Source organism: Catharus ustulatus, chromosome 3 (genome assembly GCF_009819885.2).
Source record: "Catharus ustulatus isolate bCatUst1 chromosome 3, bCatUst1.pri.v2, whole genome shotgun sequence".
NCBI classification, from domain to species: Eukaryota; Metazoa; Chordata; class Aves; order Passeriformes; family Turdidae; genus Catharus; species Catharus ustulatus.
Window position 1 is genome coordinate 52,558,536 of NC_046223.1, and position 24,411 is coordinate 52,582,946.

General features: G+C 43.0%; 1 protein-coding gene across 8 annotated transcripts in view; it reads right to left on the minus strand.

The window, feature by feature from the left end:
- The window catches only part of NHSL1 (NHS like 1), a 180,100-nt gene that overhangs the window by 38,126 nt on the left and 117,563 nt on the right, over nt 1-24,411 (minus strand). For 7 of the 8 annotated variants that reach the window (XM_042779090.1, XM_042779089.1, XM_042779088.1 and 4 more), the window contains exon 2: nt 17,559-17,711. In XM_042779090.1, coding sequence (XP_042635024.1) covers nt 17,559-17,711 — 153 coding nt within the window. Of the gene's footprint in view, nt 1-17,558; nt 17,712-19,959; nt 20,358-24,411 lie in introns of those variants that run through there. The other variant, XM_033054214.2, reaches the window with a different exon arrangement.

Sequence of the window (24,411 nt, forward strand, 5' to 3'; positions counted from 1 at the left end):
TAGCGTATTAACCCAGGCAATGGCAAGTGCTTTGGAAAGAAGGGGGAAATAGATTTCTTTATTTATTTAAGTGAGGCCTGGCTCGGTGTCTTGACAGATGGCAGCATCTTGCAGGATGGGAGACGGATGCATGCGAGTAACTCCAGGGGTCTCATTTCCCAGGCCGGTAGACATCTATTATATGCCTTACACTTCAAATGATGATGATGTTGCTTACTACTCAACCACCATCTGCTAAATAACTTTGGCACTGACCGCTTGTCTTGTCTTCCTGTTCGTGGAAGAGACCATTTACTGTGATTTTGGAGAGAGGAATGCAAATCACGGGGATCTCAAAATCTTTTGCTGCTGCACAGCACATGTAGTTTAATACTACAGAGATTCTAAAGTTCAGAAAAAACTCAAAGCAGACATGCATCCTCACTCACAATATCCAAAATTCCAGTCAGCATTGCATCCCCCTCACCAAGTTTTCCACAATCATCTTCCTGCCTCCTAATTGATATTCAGTGTGATTGTGCTACAGAATAACAGACGCCAGAGCATAAGGAAAAATTAAATGTTCAAGATGTGGCAACCAAACTCATCACACCGGTTAGCTTTACATTTCCAAAGACAGATATCTGAATCTGTTGAAAGATGATGAAAGCAAGAAGAAAATTAAGTATTTGGTATATTTCCATTTAAGGAACTGAAATTTTTACATAGTACACAGGCATTATCACAACACAAAGCGCTTTTATTATCACTTGCCAGAGAACGCCTTTCTGTGATTATATCATCTGACTGCCTATCTTCTAAATACTCCTTAAAATAGAAAAGATGCAATGCTTACACCAAGGGCAAGGTTTTAGAGAGGCTTTTGCTTAGCAAATGATTAGGTGGAGTTACAATGTACAACTCCAACATACACATCCTCAATTATGCCCATATGCTTCTGAGACCAAGGTCTGGAGGACTTGTTGTGCTGACAGGTTAACTGACCCACAGCAGGCACAGACTTGTGAGGATTGAATCAGTAAGGACTCCCCTGTATCTGCACATGAACACTGAGGAGGCAAGTACAGCAATTTCACGACCATAAGGCGCACCGGACTATAAGGCGCACCCCCGGGGAGTCGGCAAAATTCGCAACTTTGTAGATCATATAAGGCACACCGGACTATAAGACGCACTTTTTTTTTGCAGCGAGGCTCCACCCCCAGCTCCCCCCTCGTGGTTGTTGGACGAGGCCCCGCCTCAACCCGGCAGCCATTGGCCCCTGGGCCCGCCTGTACCAGGCAGGAGCGGTGCCTCGGGCCTCCAGGCCTGCCTGTACCCGGTGGGGCCAGGGCATGCCCGACGTTGCTCCGTGCCGCCTCTCCAGGGCTGGGCTGTGGCCGCCACCCCTCCGTGCCCCCTCCCCAGGGCCGGGCTAGGCCTGCCGCCCCTCCGTGCCCCCTCCCCGGGGCTGGGCTATGCCTGCCGGGACTCCTCCCCGCCTCCACGGGGCCGGGGTATGCCTGCCGCCACTCCGCCCCACCTCCACCTGGCAGCCGTGGCCCTGCCGGCTCCCACCGCGGCTCACAGCTCTCACTTCCGGGTAGGCAAATTTCCGAACTTTGTCCATCATATAAGGCGCACTGGACTATAAGGCGCAATTCTGGGTTTGGGGGAAAATTTTAGTCAGAAGGGTGCGCCTTATAGTAATGAAAATACCGTATACACTCTGACAAGCAGCCATTTCCATCAGTGCCGGACATACGTCCTTGGTCTATGTATCCCTATTGGCATCAAAAAGGGCAGTATGGAAGGAACCTTTCTTTCTCAATTCAAGGACCAACAATGGCAGTGTGGGTTTTGAGACCCAAATCAATCCTGTATCTCAGGAACAGAGGGTTGGTAACCCTGTTTACGTGTTCCACATGTGTGACCATGCTGACATTGTGCACATCTGGCAAACTGTTGCTGTACTCCAGGAGGGGGATGAAAAATGACTGTCAGTAACCACAGCAAAGCAAATTCCTCCACCACCGTTCCAAATTTGGTACTGGATCCAGCCAGATCCAGCACATAACATTCACAGATGTGAGCACCCTGATGGGTTATTTGTTGGTTTGAGCTACAAACAAACAGGGTAAGCAGACTGTGGCAGAACAAAACAGCCCAAAGACTTGCATCAACCTGTAGCACGGGTTAACACGCTAAGTTGTCAACTTAGACACTGCAACTTTTACCTTCAGAGGAATCATTAATCACTGCAAACAAACATAAATACAACCTAAGGGGTGCATAAGAATGCAGTTATTTTTCCTCCCATTTTTGGACTAAGGCTTAGGGTCTTTGCTGGCCACTCCTGTGACTCTCCAACATCAGATATCATGGTATACCTCCAAAAAAAAACCTGTGGTGGTTTGACCTGGCTAAATGCCAGATTCCCACCAAAGCCACTCCATCTCTCTCTTCCTCTGAATAGAGCTGGGCAACAGAGAGAAAATATAACAAAAGGCTCATGAGCTAAGAAAAAGACAGGGTGAGATCAGGGTTTAACTCACCAGTTAAAACCACAAGCAAAACAGTCTTGATTTAGGGGACTTAGCTGAATTTATCACCAATCAAAATAAGAGCATGATAATGAGAAGTAAAGCAAATCCTAAAAAACACACTCCACCCACTCCTCCCCTCATTTCCAGGCTTAACTTTATTCCCAACTCTCTAACTCTTCCCCACTCAGCAGTGCAAGGAGATGGGGAATGGGGGTTATAGTCAGTTCATGTTGCTCCTGCTGCTACTTCCTCCTCAGGGAGGTCATTCCCTTGCTTCAGTGTGGAGTTCCTTCCATGGGAGACAGTCCTCTAAAAAATTTCCAACGTGAGCCCTTCCCAGGCACTACAGTTCTTCCCAAACTGCTCCAGCAGTGGTTCTCCCATGGGTGCAGTCCTTCAGGAACAGTCTGCTTCAGTGTGGGCTCCCCACAGGGTCAGAAGTCCTGCCAGCAAATCTGTTCTTGCTTGAGCTGCTCTATGCATGGATTCCTAGGAGCCTGCTCCAGTGTGGGCTTCCCAAGGAGTCACAGTTGTCACGGGACTCTTCCAGAGGCGACAGGCTCTTCTGGAGAGTGACAGATGAATGCTCTGATATTCACTGTTTGATCTTTTTTATTTTCCTACCCAAGAAGGTGAAGATGATGAATAGTTCACCTCATGAAGCCCAGAAAAGCTCCAAAAACTTAAGGAAATCAACGCTGAAGGTCTCAAGTCCATCATAAGTTTAAGTGGACTGTCAATACCAACCTGTCAGCTTATCAAGCTCAGAACCTCCCACTGTTCACAAAACAAAATCCATGTAACTTCAGAAGCTATTGCAGCAACGTTGCTGATGAAGCCAAAATTGCCAAAAAAAGCAAGGTGAAACCAAGAAAAAGGTGGTTCGTCCTCAGGAATAGCTGTTCTACTTATGTACTGTAACTGTACATATTGCATCACAGCAGGAAACACACTGTGGATGGCACCCAAGGTCAACAGACCTCCCCAGAGGCCTTAGGCAGGTATCTTTCACTTCATGTTGCCTATAAGCACAATACAAGGTCAAACATTGCACTAACTGAAGGTACTGTCACTGCCAAACCACGGGGGGCAACTGCTGTTTAAAAACTGTTCTGGCTGGAGGAATCTTCCCCTCCATCTCCTTACTCTTACTAGAGGTGCACGCGATCTTCTGTAAGCAATCAGGTTCATATTTTCCAGATATAGGGGTTTTATTTTTGTAAAACCATACTGATGAAGAAGCTAGAGATACTTACTCTAGGAAACATTCCAGATACTTACTTTTGGAAAGACTCCCTTCTTCCCAGAGGAGCAATACTTTGTCCTAGTCTGACAACCCCAAACAGAGAAGAGCACTATACACTAAGTGAAAAAGTTCTTACAGTTACGCATGCAATTTCAGAGATGTCTGTACTGAAGCTAACAAGATAACAGAAGGATCCATGCAGTTCCAGTTATTAAAAATCTTCATTTTAAAGAATGACAATACATTAGCACCAGCTGAATCAGGGACATACACACTCTTGGCTGCCACATTATACAACGTATAAAACTGTGCGCAGTGTTTCCATATTTCTGCCAAAAACTGCCAAGTCGAACCCCAGGACACAAACACCTGCTCCTGAGGATGCACTTGCCAGTCAAATCTGCAGCACATGCTGCAGACAAGTTCAAAGTCATAATTTTCACATGAATCTGATCTGAAATGTGCAACAATATGATTATGCCCCAGATGAACCAATTTTGTTTACACAAACGGTAATTCCCGGAAAATCAGAAAAGTGTTACTGCCTTAGCAACTGCAACTGGTGGTTGCACAGGGTAGTGCCACAACTCAAAAGTGTGAAGCTACCTCCCCTTCATCTCCTGACTGCTTCTGGGGCTAAATGCACAGGGACATTGCCTGTCACCTTCTGCCACCCTGCAAGTGCTTTTCTGGTTAGGTAAAACCGTAAGATTTGTTCTTGTTTTCCTTCTATACTAGTGATACATTAAATTTCAGAATCTCCTCTGTATTAGAAGCACTGTCATTAGATTATATTATAATTTACTTCCGTGATACAAGTGAAACCCTTCTTAAAAAATGAATTTTTTCCTGAAAATTTTCCTTGTGTTTTGCTGTTCACAGGGTGGTTTTAGTTAAGCATGAAGAAAGTGCATGGAAAATGCAGTCAAAGCCCTTTTAAGGGCCCCCTCATCATCCCTCATCATTTCCACAGTTATTAGAACAGGCTTCAGGAGACACAACCAAAGCAAATGTGTTAAAGCTGTCAGTGCCCAATACAATCATGTCCAAGTCTCTGCTATATACTCAGACACTTCTATTTTGCTCAGGATTGCAATATTGCAGCCTTTGCTAAACCTTGACATCAGACAGAAGTGCTGGGGACATGTCCTGTGCATCGCCCATCTCTGCTCTCTTCCCTCCTGCTAAACAAGTTGGCGAGCAGGCAGGTACCTGCAGCAGCAAACTGAGAGCAAAGGCTCAACCAGCCATGTGCAAATCTGCACCAGAGTTTTGAGCCACGGGCACTGAATTCAGCACTGCTGTGAGTAACTCAACCTCTCCATATAAAAGCTTGCGGCCTTTGTGACAGACTGTCAGGCCAAGTGTATGAAAATACCTCCAAGGCCTCTCAGCACAGATCTCTCTATTTCACACACGTGCCCGAGTCACCAACACACAGTAACAAAGTCTCAAACACAGAGGTAAAATTTGCTGCTTTTCCAACAACTGAAACCATATTCTCGCATGACAATTTGAGCCACAAATCACGGAGTGAACAGAAGGCCCAGCACTGATACCTCAGTCTGACATGGTATTACCATGGTAAAGCAGGATTAGCGCTTACCTTGTCAGACCTGCACGCCACACCGTGCCGCGCCAGATGGAAGGCTGGGTTTGCTGGGAGGGGACCGGATGCACTGGCTCTTTTCCTCTCCTCAACCGACTTTGGCAACCTTTTGTACCTGCTTTGTACCTGCTTTCCTACCCATGAGACTTGTTGTTGTATCTTGAAGTTTATATGAAGGAAAATGCTTCTGTCAGAAGCAGAAATGGTCAGAGGGATGTGGATTCAGTTGTTTTCAGAAGTTAGGCTTTTTTTCTTACTGTAAATGAACTGTGCAAGAGTGTTATTTTTAACAAGTTTCTTCATAAAACAATTCTTTCACCCGTCAGTATTAGGCTGCCCCATATACACCCCTCTGCAGAGAGAAAGCCTCCAGGTGCTGGCTTCCAGGGCTAGAGCCCATCTGAGCCTGAGACCTCTCCCTAAGGCAAAGCACAGAGACACAGCTTTATGCCACTACCCTGGACCAGTCCTTCACATCTCAGGCCTGAAAGTGCACCCACCACTCACTAAATTAGCCCTAATGAGATTACTCAGATTACTCCTGTAAGCAAACACTGCTCACAAGACTGCAGGATCAGGCCTTAAGCTCTGTAGCTGTCTATATCCACATTTACACACTAACGTACACTCTCACAGACATATATTGAAGAGTCTAATACTTTATTTCTAGTAAATTAAATTAATACTTTATTTCTAGTAAATCAAATTATGTCTAATATTTTATTTCTGATACAGAAATAAAATCCACTTTTCTAAATATTTATTAGCAACCAGCAAAGGTACTGGTTAAAGAATTAAATTACCATGATATTCACTAATACAAACTTAGAAACTTGGCATCAAAGTTATTCAGACATCTAAATAGCTCCCATTAGCTTGGAATAATTACCCATCCCACTGCATGGGTCAAGCAATGAAAAGACAGGAAAGTCGTATCTTGGAAACATCTGAATTTGCCCTGTATGCGAGAGCAAGACTTGGAACTCAAAACTAATTGCTAAAATCCAAAGAGAAAATGTAAGTCGGACTGGAAGAGATGCACTGCCTGCCTGGCAGAGCTGCCCAGATCTGCTGAAACAAGAACTCCCAGGTACAGAGGCAGAAAGGGGAAAGACCAGCACACACATCACTTACTTTATATCCACTCTTGCTGTCTCCTTGTCAGCGAGAAGGGACATGCAACAAACTGACAGCTTCATCTGCATGCTCGAAAAACTATCTCAGCTGAAGTCTGGACGACTTCTTTGGCAGAGCCTATCATGTTGTAACTTGTATTTTTCTATTTTTATTATTTTTTTATTTTTCTTTTGTTTTTTTTTAATACAGAGAGGTAATTAACTGCTCAAGTCAGCTAAACTGTCAACCACAGAAATAAATCTGCTGACTAGTATATTAAAACACATTTATCCATTCACTCCACATATCACTAGGAAACCACTCTACTCCCCAGGGTCAGCATTTTTTTTTTTCAGTCTTGAAACGTTGTAGTTAACTTCTTCTGTAAATATCCCCAAACCATGTTCCTCCCCTAAGTCACAACTACAAACACTGTCTTACAAGACCTTTTCAAAATTTCACCTAAAAACAGACAGACTATAGCACAGTATACATTTGTCTTGTAAGTGCAAACTGTTTAAAATAGCCTCTGACTTTAGAGGTGACACTGCACTTTAATAATCAAAGTACCACTGCTTTTAGTTTTAGAATAAATTACTTTCACCACTGGTAAGTAGCTCCATATAATTTTAATTTACTTGATAGAGACTTTGAATTTGTTTTTCCAGTTGAGTTGAGACAACTAAGATCTTGTGGGCTTGTGACAGACAGGCGTGGGTGTCGAAGACCTGGATTTCTGAGTCGGCACTGCTGCATCTGAGCAAATTATGTTGTGTTAGATCCAGTCAAGGACTTACACCCTGGAGACAGACAGGGCATGATCTAAATAAGTGCCTTGTAAATTCAGAGTCCAAACAGGTATGTACACACTACCTGCAGTATATGAACATACAGAAAGGCATCTCAGGATAAATCCAACTGAGGAAGAACTTGAGATGCCTTAAATCTCATCATCACCACACCAGTAATAGCTGGCTCTGGGTCCAGTGCTGCAGGCCCTTCTCATGAGGGGCAAGAGACCCTAATGGGGATATCAACATCTTTGCGTCTACCGATGCTTTTGCAAGATTAAAGTATTTTTCATTTAGATACAAATTTCAGTTCTTTACAGATGAGGTGAGCACAGGCTAAATATCCAGCTTACTAATGGTGTATTCAAAACACCAAGCAGAAGACTGTCAGCTGTAACAGCCAGAGTTGTGCTTTGTTTGGGACTGTCGTATGGTCTGGTGCTAAGTACTGAAACACACTCTGAGCACTGAACCAGGACTTCTTCCAAGGGCATGGCTGCCTCTCTGCTTGCTCACAGCACTGTGGTAAGACATGGATAAAACCAAGGTAACACTCGACTGTGCAGTTAACTGGGGAATTTCAGGGAGGTAACTTTTCAAGATAAAGAGCTTGTTGAGAATGATTACGCCTGGGACCATAATTAAAACAGACACCCTAGTTCAAAGGTTTCTTTGGTTAATAAATCTAACTGAAATTGCTACCTTTCACTCTTTGCCCCTTTATGGTTCCCTCATTTGTAAACTGGGGTTAAGAATGCACAGTTCTCTGTGTGTAAATGAGACAGGCTATATAAAAGCTCAGCTGTACAAAGGAAATCTTGTTTCTCACAAATATCTCAAGTTAAATATGACTTCAGAAAAATGCAGCTCAATTTAACTCCAACACAGCACCTATTTTTGTCCCTGGATCTAAATATGCAGCAGACAACTTGCCTCTACCACTTTACATTCCTCCCAAAAATTCACTCAGCTTGGATCATGTCCCATTTTCTTAAATCCCCATATAATCTGTAGAACTTGATTATTACAGAGACTGTTTCTATATCAAAGCTTTAAAATATGTTGTAAAGCCATAGCAATGATGCACTTGTTTAACAACTGAACTGTAACCAATGCTGACTGCAAAGCAAGTTCATGAACTTCAGCTGTGATATACTCAGTGCCCCATTTTGTTCAGACTCCCAGTTAAACGGGTCAGGAATTTCAACAGATGGAGTACTGTTGCCACCCAGCTGAAAAAAATTCTGCTCCACCTAGTTCTATCTAGGTGTTTTGGCTAGTACCAGCCTTTGTCAATCCAGCCAATTTCCTTATTATTCCCATCCCTTGCCCCAAAATGCAGTTTTATACTAGTATTTCTATATCTTTTATCAGTACATACAGAAAAGCCCAAGACAAGTCCAAAGACAGTGAACACAGGTACCAACGTATTTCTTCCATAAGTACCATTTACAGTGGCAAGTGGCAACACAAACTAAAAAACCCCCAGCAAAACATAGTTGTTTGCTTCAAAGCAGTCTTACTTGATGAGTAAGTACTTGAAAGGTCCAAAAGTACTTGAAGGTAGACTTTCTAAAAGACTACTTTGCATACTCTCTCTGGTGAGTAAGTAGCCCAACCCAGCCACACAGGTAACTTTTAAGGACAGACAGAGTTACCCAGAAACAAAGATGTCTTCAGCTCCAAGGGGATCAAGGTAATCCTAACACAGGGCTTGCTGGACCATGACAGAGAAGAATGTTGCATAGGTACTTCAAAGAAGCCCTACTGAAACTGAACAAATGTATTTATGTTAGGTCTATTTCCCCACACACACAAATGTTGTCCTGCCATGGCAACTGGAGGCCAGTCAGGCTGGGAAGCCCACCCTTCCAAGCAGTGTCAGGGCTCAGCTGTGCAGACACTTACAGCAGCGCAAGAATGGGGCATGAAGTGCAACATTAAAGGAAAGCAATCCCGCAGATTTATTTTCAAGGGTCTATATCAGATTCAAGTGTTTAAGAAGAATCCAAATTAAAAGGAACTCTTAAATGTCAAAATACTGTTACCAGGGTCAAGTAAAGGCAAACATGTGGATCATTCCCTTCTTTTCTTGGAGCTTTTAAAAAACAAATACATTTAATACCAACCTTTAATTCCCCAGGTGATCTGCATGATTTAGTGATACATAAAATGTTTCTAATGGCACCAAAATGCAACAGCCATGACAAATTATATTTGTTAACAAGCTGTCACTAGGGAGTGCTCAAAATAATTATCACTGTTTGTCTCAAGTTAATTTCCACAAGTGCCTTATAGGATTGCATCTAGTGATGACAAGATGTCTTAAGTACAACAGTGTATTTGCTTCCTTTTCTATCTTTGATGTTTGCATTAAAATAACACTCCCTGCTTTTTCTCTAGCGCTTTTTATGAATATTTGTTGTTTCTTAGACAACTGAAAATATATCTAATGTAAAAATATGAAGGGATTTTTCATTGTTTTTTCTCTTAGGACATTTAAATGCAAAGCTTTCTCAAATGCTGCCAACAAGCACATAACATCCTAAATCTAAAAGAGTAAGGAGGAAGAAAAGCAAGAAAGGAAATAAACTGAAAGTTCAATATTCCTTGTGATGATAGTTGCTTTACCTAGCATACCTAAATAACAATGCTACAGACAGGTAATAGTTTCAGTGCATTCTTTCTACTAAAGGCATGGATCTGAAATGAGTTCAGTAATCCTTCAGGTATAGATTCCTAAAAAAGCACATTCATCTAGTTTAAGAAAAAAACCCCAGTATTATTTTGAAACAAATTTTATTTTCTTTAAATGCTTTCACTGGAAGTGCCTTCACTGCTCATGTGTATCATGCAATCAATCTACATATAACCACTCTTTATGTTTTTACACTCAGCACTGCACTATATAAACTAAACCTAAAAATAGGCAACCTAGATACTTCCAAGTTGTTCAATTTTGCAGCACAAGACCAGCTTTCAAACACATGCAGGGTAGCCTCTTGGTCAAATTCTGTTTTGTTTCATTTGAGTATTTGCTTTTTGAAATTCCTTATTAGAAAGGGCAGTTGGAGTATGGAACTTGGCCAAAACCATCAACAGATGTACAGTGAATTAATTCAGTAACAGTAAAAAAAGCAGAATACATGAGCAGAAGCTCTAAAAGTAACTTGACAACTGAAACTAAAGTAATGAAAAATAAGTTTATTTCTATTTTTTGATTTTATAGCTCCAAGGCCTTTCAGGAACATATGGTCTACTCATAGCCTTTAATGGCCTTTTACTTCATTAAGGTTTCCAGTTGGTAGGGAGTCCACATTTTGACATCTCTCTAAACATGAATCAGAGCTATTATCAAAATGAAGTGGTTTCCCCCTATTTTGCAGCTCTTTAATGAAACATAAGATTATTTTAAGTCCATAATCTTCTCAGCAGGATTATCGACTACTAGGTCTGACCCTAATATTGCTCATCTGAACAGTGATCTGGCAGATGCGCTGAGAAAACAAAGGCTAAACACATACCTGTCTGGAGAGTCTGCAGCAAGACATAATAGAGGCTTTATGACTAACTACTTAAATCCTGTTTTATGTGACAATGCTAACCAGATGTCTTCTGGAAAACAAATCAAGTGTTTCAATCACTGCTGCTTAAATACATTCCTTGAATTTGGCCAACAAAGCTAAACAGAAGCTAGAGTCAGCCAAATGCAGCTCTTCTGAAGATGAGATAATAAATGAATCATCGCAGACATTGGAACAACGAGCCCTATATTATGTACGTAGCTTGAATCAACACAACTACCCTGGGGGGAGGGCACAAAGTACAGGCAGTTGTGCAGGAAGTTTCAGCAGATATAGACTGAAAAGTGGTATGAAAGTCACCATGCTGACTGTTCCCACTACTATTTACTACTATTACATTTACATTTACCATTACTACTATTTACAGCACCGCCTTCCTCCGTACATAGCTGACAAATTGTTATCTGCTGGAAAGGACATCCAGTCTGGGCAGTGACTAGCAGTGTGTGACAAGACACTGCTCCTCATCTGCAACTTCAACAGTGCAGAGAGTGTCCACAACGCTCTTCAGGAGCTGGGTATCTCCTAACAGCCTGGTATCATTTCAGTTTGGCTGTGTTTGACCTTTAACATTAATACAGTTATTCAAGTTATTCAATCCCTGTGCTTCATACCTGTTGTCTCCCAGCTCATGAAAAAATTACAACACACAACACTGGAGATTGAACTCCCCGGTTTTAAAAAAAAAAAAACAAAAAACCAAAAAAAACAAACATTGCAGGAACTAGAAGACAAGGCCGCCTTGGAAACATGCCCCGCTCTGGTTCCCATCACTGCAAATGACATATATATCCACATTTGAGAAAGAATTTAGAATAGTTCAAGAAAGAGCTCAGGTACACAGTAAGAAATCTTTTTTCCTTCACTTCATCATAGCTTGCAACATTATCCGAGGCCAATGCATTCCAGATTAAAGTTTAGGTTTTCCTTTTAGGACATTGGACACCTGTAACACACAATGTTGCAAACCTGCTCAGAAGGTAAACAGGCACACTTACAATACAACCCAAACAGTTAAGCAAAACAACACAACAGTGCCATGTCTCCTCCCCATCTTCATGCCTTATTGCTTGTCAATTTTAGAGCATAACACACTTCAAAAAAATGAGATTTAGTCCCAATTTACTTTTACTGCTAAATATTTGTGTCACTGCTATGTACTACAGCTGTTCTATCTGTGCTCCCATGTGAAGACCACTGTACCTCGGAGACTTCCTCAGATACTGGTTCTTCAGATAGGACCATGCAATGAGCCAGGTCTGTCAATGCACTGTCAGGGATGGGAGCTGTATTACAGTGCTACCCTCTTGATTCTGGCTGAACACCCACTGAACCTTTTGGCCTCATGGACCAAGAACACTGTGGAAAACACTGCAGTATGTGGCACTGGGTCCTTCAGCACAGATGACAGCCTGCCTTAAGAAACAATGCCACTCTGAACAACATCAAACTCACAGCACTGCTACTGCCCAGACCAGACTCAGTGCTAGTCCAGACACTCAGCAGACATTAGCAACACGAGACTAGCCAAGTTTAGTAGTCCTTCAGCCTTGGAGCAGAGCACACAGCAAGGGAATAGGATTGATCTGAGGATCCTGGCCCCATGCAGAGCCTCGGCTATTCCTTCCCATCTGTCGTCTCCATCTCCTGTTTGCATGACTTCTTAGGACACACTGACACAAAGCACAGGGTCACATCAAGACTCCTCAATGGTTAATACTGGTTTGTTTTTATCTGAACATCTGTATTTTGGGAAACACCTTTCATGAAGTGACCATGAAAGCATTAGGAAGAGGCCATATAGGACAGGTTTTCAGGAAAGGCTAATCAAAGAAGCTTGGCCTTGAGGGTAAGAAAACATGCATCTTGCATGGCACAAACATGCATCGTGCATGGCACGTGTGGCTCCATCTGCTTCAGTAGGCATTCCAAGCTCCCGGTTCCTTCCCCAAAGAAAAAGATGGCCTGCTTTATTCAATGCAAACAAAACACTCAGAAGAAATACTGTATCTATCACCACAATCCAAGAACTGCATAATTTTCTAAACATTTAAATCAAATTGCAATGGTACCATGACCTTGAAGTGCAGCTGAAGTTACTCTTCTTCCCTAGCCATCATATGAAGCCACTGAGACCTTTCATTTAAAACGAAGTAACACAGCCTAGGTTTAATATATCAAGCCACTAGTTTTAGTCAATAACAACTTTAAATTTTAATACAGGTTATATAAAGCAACTTCAGTTCTCAAAAACAGACAGACTGCATCACAAACTTTCCTGGTTCCAGGTGCTTCATTTTCTAATCCAGATTACTGGACATTACTGCTTTTTAAAACTTCAGAGGGCAGCAGAGCACCTGCATGCCTAAAGGATAAATAGCTTTACATCAGTTATGAACACATTTGAATGCAAGATCGCATCACTTATACTTGAAAGTAGCTTTATAAACGAAAAGCACAGTATTTCCCTTTAATTTCAAAAGGATAAAAGCCTCGTTCACAGGTAAAAACCCAAAATATCTCCCTATGCAACATTTACTATCACATATTGCATCCATTTCCATAGTACTGATAAGCAAGGGTCATATCAGGATGTAAAAAACAAAGTGAAATAATCAACTGCACAAAATTTAATGAAGAAGATATTTTCCTCCTCCAAACACAACACTACTTCCTGAAAAAGTATGCAGAAATCAGAATATAGTGTACTTATTTCTCTCAAGACATATTATATACTATTTATTTTAATATCTCTAACTTTTTATTCTTAAACCAATTTAAGTAGTACAGTAATTTCACGAATACAAGCCACACCAATTTGACTAAGATTTTGCTCCTAAACCGGAAATGCGGCTAATACTCAGGAGCGGCTAATATGTGAATAATTTTCTGACATTTACAACCTCAGAAGTGCCAGCCAGAGTGCCGAGCTGAGCTGCTGCAAAGTCGGCATTTTGCAATTGTTACAAATTGCTACTCTGTTGCACCGCAGGTGGACTCTGGCTGCCTGCAGGCAGCACGGGGGGCGGGGAGAGAGGAGGGAGAGCTCCCTCCTTCCCTCCTCTACCACAGCCTGGGGAGAGACGGGGGGGCCCCGCGCTGCCATTGCCGCGGCTCGGGGAGGAGAGGGGGGACCCGGGCCACCCCTGCCGCGGCTCGGGGAGGAGGCGGGGGGCTCCGTCCCTGCCTGCCACCACAGGGCAGCGTCGGGCCGTGGTGACCGAGCCCAGTGGCAGCGGCGGCTGGCCCCCAGTGGCCCCGCCAAGCGGCAGCGCCGGGCTGGGCTACCTGGCCCCGTCAGCAGCCCCTAGCGGGCTGAGCCTGCACAGCCTTAGCTGAGCCAGTAAACCCCGCCCTGCCGCCATTCTGTTACTATTTGGCAACTTTGTTGCATGCGGGTCCTCGCTGCGAACGACAGAGCGGCTTATACTCGGGTGCGGCTTATTTATGGACAAAAAACGAAATATTTGCCAACACCCAGAGATGCGGCTTATACTCAGTGCGGCTTGTATTCGTGAATTTACTGTAATACTATCTTCTGCTTCTTAAGTGGTACTTAAAAGGTTATTCTAAATAACAGCTTCTTATTTACTTCACTGGATTTTTTTTATTAGACCCACACCGTAAAGAATTCGCTATTAAAATTGTACCAGAACAAATGGTTTGCCCTTGCACTGACTGTCTTAGAAGCTAGCCAGGATTCCCATGTGGTTACTATTAGATGGGTGAAAATATCTTGATAGAAATACTTTCCCTGAATTATTTTGAAATATTTTATACACTTGATACTTTGACAGGTGGTTTAAATGTGCTCTACATGTGAATTACTATTTGTTAGCTAAGTTTTATACTTCCTTTTCCATTCACAGGGGAGCCACCTGTGTAGAAACAAATTATTAGTCTTCAATCAAGCTACAGCTGCTATGTACAAACAACATCAGCTCTCATAATGTGAACAAGAACAGGACTGGAAAACTTTCAAACATGTCTTTTGATGATCTGAACAATAGCTGCTAACTTAGCCCTCAAGACCTCATTTCAGGTTCAAGGAGATCACGAGAGGTTCTTTCTTCCTTCCCAACCTCCTCTAAAGATAGGACTAAATATACACAAATGATTTTTGAGTAATGCTTGTCTGACCTATTCCTAAAAAACTTAAATTATTTCATAGCCCCAGAAATTTACAGGGGGCATTTAAATATCTTTGCCCTCGTATTTCTCCACTGCTCTACATGTGTACTGCTACATTTCTTACTTACCATAAAGCAAAAACTATACTTGCTTTAGTTCCACTTCCTTCCAGTTTCCCTTTGTTTCCACCGTTTTTTGGAAACAAAAGTGATTCATCCCACTTACTTAACAGAATACAGCACATTTTGTCACCCAGTGTTGTTATTTCCCCACTACCTACACAGCATGTCAGGTCATATACAGCTGTCCTACTGCTCCATGATTTACCTCAACCAAAGAATCTGAAACACCAAAAGGATGGCAAACTGCAAGCTTTATCATGAGGCCAAGACATGCAGAACTGAAGTCCCCATGCTAGCCCACTAGTGCTTCTCACAAGAATACTTCTTCTGTGTTACAGTCACATAATTCATTTCTACCTATTAAGAAGTTTTAGAAAACTTTGCCTTTTTTTAAAAAAGGTGGAAAAGCAGTTCAACAGTTGCCAAAATTATGCCACAATTCTGACAGTGTTTTTGTACTGAATGAAACTCTGCTCTGGAGACAGAACTTTTAACACAAATCTCCAAGTATGATCAGAAGCACCAGTGCCTTCCTGATTTCACACTGCTGGCTGAAGCAGCAGCACAGTAAAACTCACAGAACTTTAGTCAGTACCTCGCTTACTACTACTCACACTGCAGCTTCTCAGGACAGCAAGGACTTATTTTAAAACTGTGCTTAGGGGAAAAAACATGGCTCAAGGAAAGAGCCTGAGGTTAAACAAATACGTAAATAAATAAATAACAGAGCTGTGTTCACTAAGTCAGTAGAATGAGGTCTGATGAAGGTATCATCAGAGTTTCTCCTCTCAGTTACTACCCTGAAACCATAAAACTAAAACTCACTTCATTACCAAGCAGTCCTACATCATGTACTCAAGCCAGTTCACTGAACACAAATAGTTAACTAGTAAATTGTAGTAGTAATAAATAGCTTCTTTTTTATAATGAGCTGCACCTCCAGAGAAAAATCCCACCAGACCAAAACAACTTCAGGAGTGTAAGAGGGGGAAGCAGCATGTATTACTTGGTTTCACACAAATAAAATTGATATACATTTGTTTAAATAGAACATAAAACTGAAGTAGATACACTTCTGATAAAACTCAAGAAAATCAGTGGATTTCAGCCTGTCTGTGCAAGTTTGTTTCATTTTTTTTTGTTTTTTTTTTTTTAATAACAGTCCAAAACAGAGAACAGGAAAAAATATTAGAATAAGTGGTTAATGCTCACAAAAAGCTAGCAGCAACCAGTGTTTTTTTTAATCTAAAGCAGGCAAATATTTTTATTTTGTAAAGGACTGGTAAGTGTGCCATTAAGAAAACAATAAATGTGTTAAGGCTAAGGAACTGCACCAATGTATTAACCCAGTAATAAGTATAGAGGGCACACAGGCTATCTGCTGAGCCATGCAGGAGACAATAACACTGGCTGTCAAGAGTTTCCTATTAAAAGACAACAAAAAGCACCTAGCAAGAGACAGTGAAAATCAATTAACTGGGAAAATGGCAAGAGAACTAAAATATGGCAGTCAAACATTTCTCTATTCAGACACAGAAAATCAAGCTTTCTTCAAGTCTAACATGCAGAAATGTCATGTTAATCAAACAAAAAACAAAACATTCTTTTAAATCAGGTTAACTTTGCAAAGTATCAAGTACCTGCAGTTCCTGCTGAAACAAAAAGGGACTTGAACAAGCTGGCTCTTTGCAGGGTAAGCCCCTTTGTTAAACAGCCAGAGTAAAGAAAAATCTAGGTTAACCGTTTCCAGAACATGAACATTATACTGTTACTTTAAACTTTATGTCTGGCCCAGGGACAGACATTCTGCAGGCCTTCTTGCTGGCTACATGTCTTTGTTCTCATGGCTGCACTGACACAACACAATGCCTCCCACAACATACTGCACAGGTATAGCCCCAGTGAAGGTACTGTGAGTAAAAACTGGGCTGTAAAAATATGCTGAACACTTCTGCAAGAAAGCACTTTTTTGTTACTGGACGAGTCCTTGTGAATGCCCTGTTCCTTGTTTCCCTTTTCTGCCCTCAGCATCTTTTCCAGCTTCTCACAAGCAGCCACAATCCTGGAAACGACACTGTACAACAACAGAAGAAATCACCGAATGGAACCCCTCTGACGTGTTTTTTACTCCACAAAGGGACTAATTCAGGACTTAGTGAAATTGAAGGTACCATTCCAAAGACTCAATGAAAATGGCCAAGAGACACTTTTCTATTTTAGAGTGCTCTGTCAGGTAACACATGTACTCATCTCTTCATAGCAAAGTAATTTTCCCCTGTTCCTTCATCTGAGTGGGAAAATCCCACTAATGTTCGACATGTGGTACAGAAAAATAAGTAAACTTCTTCTAAAGCCTGCAATTTGGATATGTTTGCAAAGACTGGGAAAAGTACTGTCATTTTAGGATACGCCTGCGTCAGTAGCAGCATCTTACCTCTCAGCACTGACTTGAGGTTCAGTTTGGCTTGTCTGTGCAGGTCCTCCACACAAGGTGGTCTTGAGGAGGGTAGGAAAACATTTTCCTGTTGGTGCCATGGAGCAGTGTAGTGCACAGTCCATCTACTCTCTTCATCTAGGTTGGAAACAGCTGCAGAGAGACACAATAATTAGAAATTAGAAGCTATTGCGGATAGTTTTATCACTAAATCCACGTGAAAGTTTGCCACACGATCTAAAAATGAAAGAAACATTTTGTTTGCCAACAAAATACTCCTTAGAACCGTACTTCCATGACAGTTAAAAACTTCCATTTCTACTCTGAAATTATGTTCTGTAGGACACACCTTTTGCTCTTCTCATTTTTACACTTGTTTTATTTACTCTAAACTTGAAACTCTGTTTCCCCCCCCAACTCTAGCTCCCACTCTTCACAAAGGAATTAGTTTTCCATTCCCTGATCATGGCAGGTGCTGTGCAGTGCAGAATAGCTTGGTTGAAAGATGCCCCTGGGAATATGACAGCCTTCATGAGAGATGACAACAGGTTCATTTGTACGGGGAAACAACCTTGTCTGACCTGCTTCTCCACACCAAAAACAAGATTCCAATGAAGCAAATAAATCAGGTACTTTCTTCTGTCATGAGTGGAAAGCAGATATTAACAAAATCACCTCTGTGGACAAATACGCTCCGAGCACAACTGCACTGAAGAGAGCTATCTCTGCCCACCTCTTTGCAGTCAACACAAACGTGAAAATAAAACACAAACCTTGTTCAAGTTCAGACAGTCCAGCAATGTAACAGCCAAAGCACATATTGCCAAGATTTGTTTATCATTTATGTTTCCCAAGAGACAGCCACCGACCTTTGTTTCAAGTTTATCATCAATAAAAACTTCTATAGTTGAATAGCCTTATCCCTCTATCCTGCTGTAAACAGAAGAAGGGCAGTTGGGGGTCATGTTTTATGATCCCCCAGGCACCCTTTGGTCCTTCAGCCAGCAAGCTGCACATCCTTGCTTTTTAGCTCTCCAAAACAGAAAAAGCCACTACAGATGTGCTGCCTCCCAAGCACCTGCCCTGCTGCCACAGCTCCATTGCCCCCAGCCTCGCTGTCAGCTCTGCATCTTCCCTGTGCTGCCTTTGCTGCTGCACTGCCTGAGGCATCACTTTGTGGTCTGTCTGATGCCCTCGAAGTAGCAGAGGAGGTATGTAAAACTGAGAAGCAAAAAGGATGCAACAGTCGCCTGTCATCTGAAAAATTACCCTTTCCTCAACACTATTGTGCATCTGCTGGAATCATTTCAGATGGAAACCATTGGTATTCATAAGGAGTATAAGCTATGCCTCACTTCAAAACATAGCTACAGCCTAATGCTCAATGCCTGTTCTTTCCTAAAAGGACTTGAGGTAGAGGGGGAGGGTCTTATCTGCCTCCCCTCATGTATTTTAAATTAGTCTCAGGCCTCGAAAAAGGTTTTTAAAGACTTTCAGTGGGTGTCCCCACATCTGTGTCTTGGTCCTGCATACCACCCCCTGTCCCAAGTCATAGTGGTTGCAACAAGGTAGATACCAATACAGCCTGCGCCCACTCTCCCCATTCCTGCTAGCTAACCAGCAGTCAAATCTAAATCACAAAAGAAGGAGAAGTCATCACCTACCTAGTTACAGCATCAATCACCCCCATCTGACAGAAAACATGACACAAAGTCAATGAAAGGCACCCACGCCATTCCCTGGCTGAACCAGAGGATGGGAACTGGGGGAAGGCTGGAGGAGGAAGAGGAGGAGGGAAACACCTGCCGCCAAGCCCACTGTCTGCCTGCAGTCCTGCCACACCAAAAGTAAGGTTTATTGTTCGTCAGAGCAACAATGGTCATCAAAACTATAGTCAAGAAAGTGGTATGCACATTTGCCAACTACTCTCTCTAGTGTGATTTGTCTGTCCCTATGACTTAAAGGAAGATCAACACGATTTTAAAAGCCACTCTGAAACATCTTTAAAAACAAACCTCGGCTCAGAACAAACTTTATGTGGATACACCTCAGCGACACAAGCTGCGTAAGCAGAGACAGATGTCTGACAGACCATGGAGGGCACCAGGACACACTGGCACACCCTGCCTTGTCACCGAGTTGTTCATTCCACACCGAGAACTTTAGCTCCTTCAAAATCACCGTGACAAAGCACTTCCAAAGGCACGGTGTCCGAAAGCAGAGGTCCCAAAGAGCCTCACAAGGCTGCCTCCACACACTCCACAATGATACACGATTAGAAGAGTGAGATAAGCTTAAAAAGGGGCTGCAGCAAGCCAAAGTGAAGCCAAAGGGACCTGCGCTTTCCTTCAGGACTAGGCTGCCTCCTGAAAGGACAGTGAGCACACAGAGCTGTACTTACTCTTTCTCTTGAAAAGTTTCATGAGAGATTTAAGCTTTGTGTTGATGAAAACCACCATTTTCAAGGCGCTGAACTGCGATCCTGGAGTTGAAATCCCACAGAAAGGAGGACTTGCAGAAAGGTGACTACCAGACTGAACCTGCACACCAAATTTTTCTCCACGTTTCTCTCCTCTGCCTTTTTTCTGAAATCACTTAAAATATGTCTAGATCTTTCTGACAGACTAAATAATTTACAATTCTTTAGCCGGAATTTCTCCTCCTCGCATGTCACCCTGTGGGCTGGAAACAGCCACTTTCCAAGAAGCGAAACAGCCCCAGCTGTTATTCTCCTTCGCGCAGGACGCAAAAGGCTTTCTTGCTGTCCACAGCAGCTACTCCGCTCTCGTTCTCCTCCCCTCCTCCGCTCTCCAAGTTTGGCTGCTCCAGAAGGTCCCGAGCTGGCAGGTGCTCGCTGTCCTTGCCATGTCCGCAGCCGGCTGTGCCGGCGGAGCCGCAGGAGATCCCGGCACCTTCCCTGCCCCGCCCCTCCCGCCGCACCTCCCGGGGCCGGGTAGCCCCGGCCTCCTTCCAGTTGCAAATGAGGGCTGCATTTTCGTGCTAATCAGGATGCTCCGCTTTCCCACCGCTCCCATCCACCCCCCATCTCCCCTCATCACCCCTTTTTTTTATTTTCACCCTCTTGTTCCCACTTTATTAAGGATCCAGAGCTGCGCCTTAGCTGGCTGCAACACGCAGCCTCGGCTGTGCATTGATTGCCTCCCCTTCCAGTCCCACTGCTCCCCCCGTAGTCACTGCCACTGCCCGAGACATCAGCGCACTAATTTCACATATTGAATTTTACTCAGTTCTACTCCTAATTTATTCGTATTAGCGTCATCTCAGACCAGATACATGGAAAACAAAATCGAGTTACTTCTGGCTAATAGAGATTCTGTTATTCATCAAACGAAACTTGCGCATGGAGATGAAATAGCCCAGCTTTCTGAGATGTGCACTATATCCTCATGTCTTAAAAAAATGTATCTGTACAGAGGTCCACAGCCATCCTTCCTCGCAATGAACTGCAATTTTGCAGAAGTTAAAGAGAAAATTCTAAGCAGCAAATGAATGCGCTCAGCAGGGCATGCCCTTCGCACAATGTTCAGGCTCAAGAAGCAAGCCCTCCATCACAAAGCAAGCTTAGGAAACCCCCTCGGGTTAACAATGAAAAGGATTTTTTTCCTCAGGAAAAAGAAAAATGCCAGCAGCGGGGGGCTCAGGCTGACCCCAAAGCTGCAGCAGGATCCAGCCTCTGGAGCACAGCATGTAAAAAGCAGATGCTCCACAGGAACTTCTAAGTTTCACCAAACAGCTGAGACTCAGCCCTGCAAAGAACAGACTGTAAACAAAATCTGTTCATCATTGCCTGAACACAGCATCATCCACATTTTATCAGCATTCTACAAATCCAGAGATTTTGCAATTGCATCATGGGCTTGACACCAAAACTACCATGAGCAGCAGGCCACTCCAGCAGCTGCTGGTCCCAGAGGCATTTTGACTGGCTCAGCTCTGTCAAAGGGGCAGAGACCATGGTGCCATGGCAGCAACGGCACGGAAGGCACCTGTGTTTCTTGCATTGATTTCCATCAGGTACCTTACACAAAAAAATGACTCAGGCATCGAACTCTGATAACAAGGTAACTATTTAGTACTGGTTCTGAATTAAATACACAGTAATACCCCTGTCAGACACTTGCCATTACCTATACATCCACAAACCACGAAATGTATGCTTGAGGGACACACACTGGAAGTGAGTTTGGAGTGACTCCACTCTAACTTAGCTACATTGCCATCTGAAAGCAAACCAAGGAAATGGTGACTCCTTTTCTTGTGTGGTGTCGATCTTTTTTAGGATGTAGGAAGTGCCTCTTCCTGCACATGTAGGAAAGGGAGCACGGGGAAAGGAGACAATTTTAAGCTATAAAATGATGGAGTCTGGGCTGCTGGAAGTTAAACAGTCTCTTCTAAAGGTCTTTATAGAACCTCAAAAGAGCCTTGCAAGCTCTGGGAAGCAAGACTTTGTTACCTTTTCACGGTCAAGCCACTGCGAATCAACATGATCCTGGGTGCTTTGGCGGCTTGGAATCCTTTTCATTTCACCCCCGGCTACAGTGTGTGCCAAGTGCAGTGTGCTTTTTGTTATTGGCTCCTCAACCCACCCTGGAGCATTTCTCCCGCCCGAGAACATGCACTTGACCACTGTCCTCTACCCGATCTCAGCACGGAGGCAGACATTCAAACCCAGCAACAAACAATACCTAAATTGGTCTGCCTTTCATCCCCCTCCCCACCCCGACCTTGCTTCCACCTACCCTCAGGTCATGCTGTTAAAGAGGTCAGATATCAGAAATGGCTATCATAAGGGACAACTCCAAAAGAAACACCTTCTGGCTACTCCTATCTGCACCTCTGACAATCTGCACTAGTCCAACAACAAACAAAACCTCTTCCCCACCTGAGAAAACCCACTGACTTCCATAAAATTTATCACGTTGTCTCAACCCTTTTTGTAAATGCTTTTCCTGTCTCAAGAAACTGTCATCTAATAGCAATTCTCTGAGAACCTAAAGTATGAAATGCCTGTGCTCCTCTGCACTTAGCCTCCCTACATAGAGAAGGAAAAGATGGGCACTTTGAGAAATTTTATATTGTAGCCACTACGCAAACAGATAAAGGACTTCAGCCTCAAACATTGCCAATCCAGCAAACTCACAAAAATCCCCACCAAACAATAAGAACAAAAAACCCCCACCTAAAATTACCTTGACAGAATAAAATTTAAAAGCTTGTTAAAGCTAGACAAACCCAGCATGAACAGTAGGTGTGCACACTGTGCTATCAGTTCTTTACATGCAAATGACTCAGAGACAAGTAGCAGACTGGGGGGACCTTGCTCTGTGACACACTTGCTACTCCACCTTGGACAAGTTAATATTAACCCACAGTCTGAGTTACACCACATCCTTAGAAGCAGAGATCACACTCACTGCCACCCAAGTATCACAGAAATACAGAGGAATCAGGAATATCACAAGGAATACAGAAAACATGGAGAAGATGTTCAGTGAATGCTAATTTTCACTTCATACTGGATAGGATTGGTCACAAAGTTTGGCTCAGAAGAATCTTCTTCCTAAAAAGTCAGGGAATGGAGCAAAGAAACTGAGAAACACAAGCTGCAGTGTCAAACATCCTCAGAATCACAACTGTGTAATGAACTCATTAGCAAGATGCTTTTTTTAGTTCAACTATAATAGTTTTTAATCCCTAAGTGGTTAAATTGATTCTAATTTTCTGGTAGAGGCCACATGCATGCAGAAGACAAGTAAAGAGTGGCTGCTTGCATCGAGCATGCCTGAAATGCTGTAGCCATTCCTTCACTCCCCTCTCTGGTCTATCCCCTCTTAGGGGGGCTTTCCAGCTGACCTGCTCCACGACAGCCATCTGGGACAGCCATCCCTTCACATTCACAGCAGCATAAAACATTGGCGCCTGTGAAACAATCTGGAAATATTCAGCTTCCATGGAAATATTTCCAGGCAGCCCCTGGGGGAGAGGGGCTCTTGTGTCTAGCCCCCATTCACAACCCAGTGCCCTGAACCTTAGCACCAATGCACAAAACCCACTGAAAAAGTCGAAGCTTTATAAAAAGGCAAATGTTAAAAAGTGATGTTCTTGGGTCGTTGGTAACCACAGCAAAAGAGGCTGCCCAGCAGCAACCCCAGGGGCAGCTGTCCACAGGGATACTGGAAACAGAATCAGCACTCTCTTCCTTAACCACCAGCCCATACGCAGTACAAAATTTAGGAATTATTTAAGTTTTAAAAAAACCAAACCAACAAATAAAACACAGGAATAGCTAAAGCAATGCTTTCCAGCTCTCTCTCACAAATGAAAACATATTTTACCACTTTATTTTCATGAAGGAGAAGTAAGCCCAACACATGCTATATAATGTTCATTAAGGCAATGATGCATCAAACTACTAAAATGTATAAACATCTCAAAACCTAAACTTCAAGTTGCAGGCCTTAGCAACTTTATTTGGAAAAATCCTCCATTAAACAACTGCATAGCATTTATGACATTTTAAGAGGAAAGAACAGGTAGAACCATCCAGCTGAGCTGGGAACTAACTGCATTGTGAGAGCTCTTCCAGTGAGTCTCTACTCAATGCACAAAAGGGAAAGTGGAAATGCTGGCAAGCAGACGTACTCAAAACAATTAAATCGATGCCTTTGCTTTTACAGACACATCACTCAGTCGCTCTAAATAAGTTTCCAGTGTGCCATCCTACAGCAGCTCGCGGGGAAGAAGCTGTTGAAGGGCATTTGTTTCCAGCGGGTCTGCAGGAATGTGTCTGTGCAGGACATGCTCGGGATTGCTCCCTGCCACCCCCATCCAC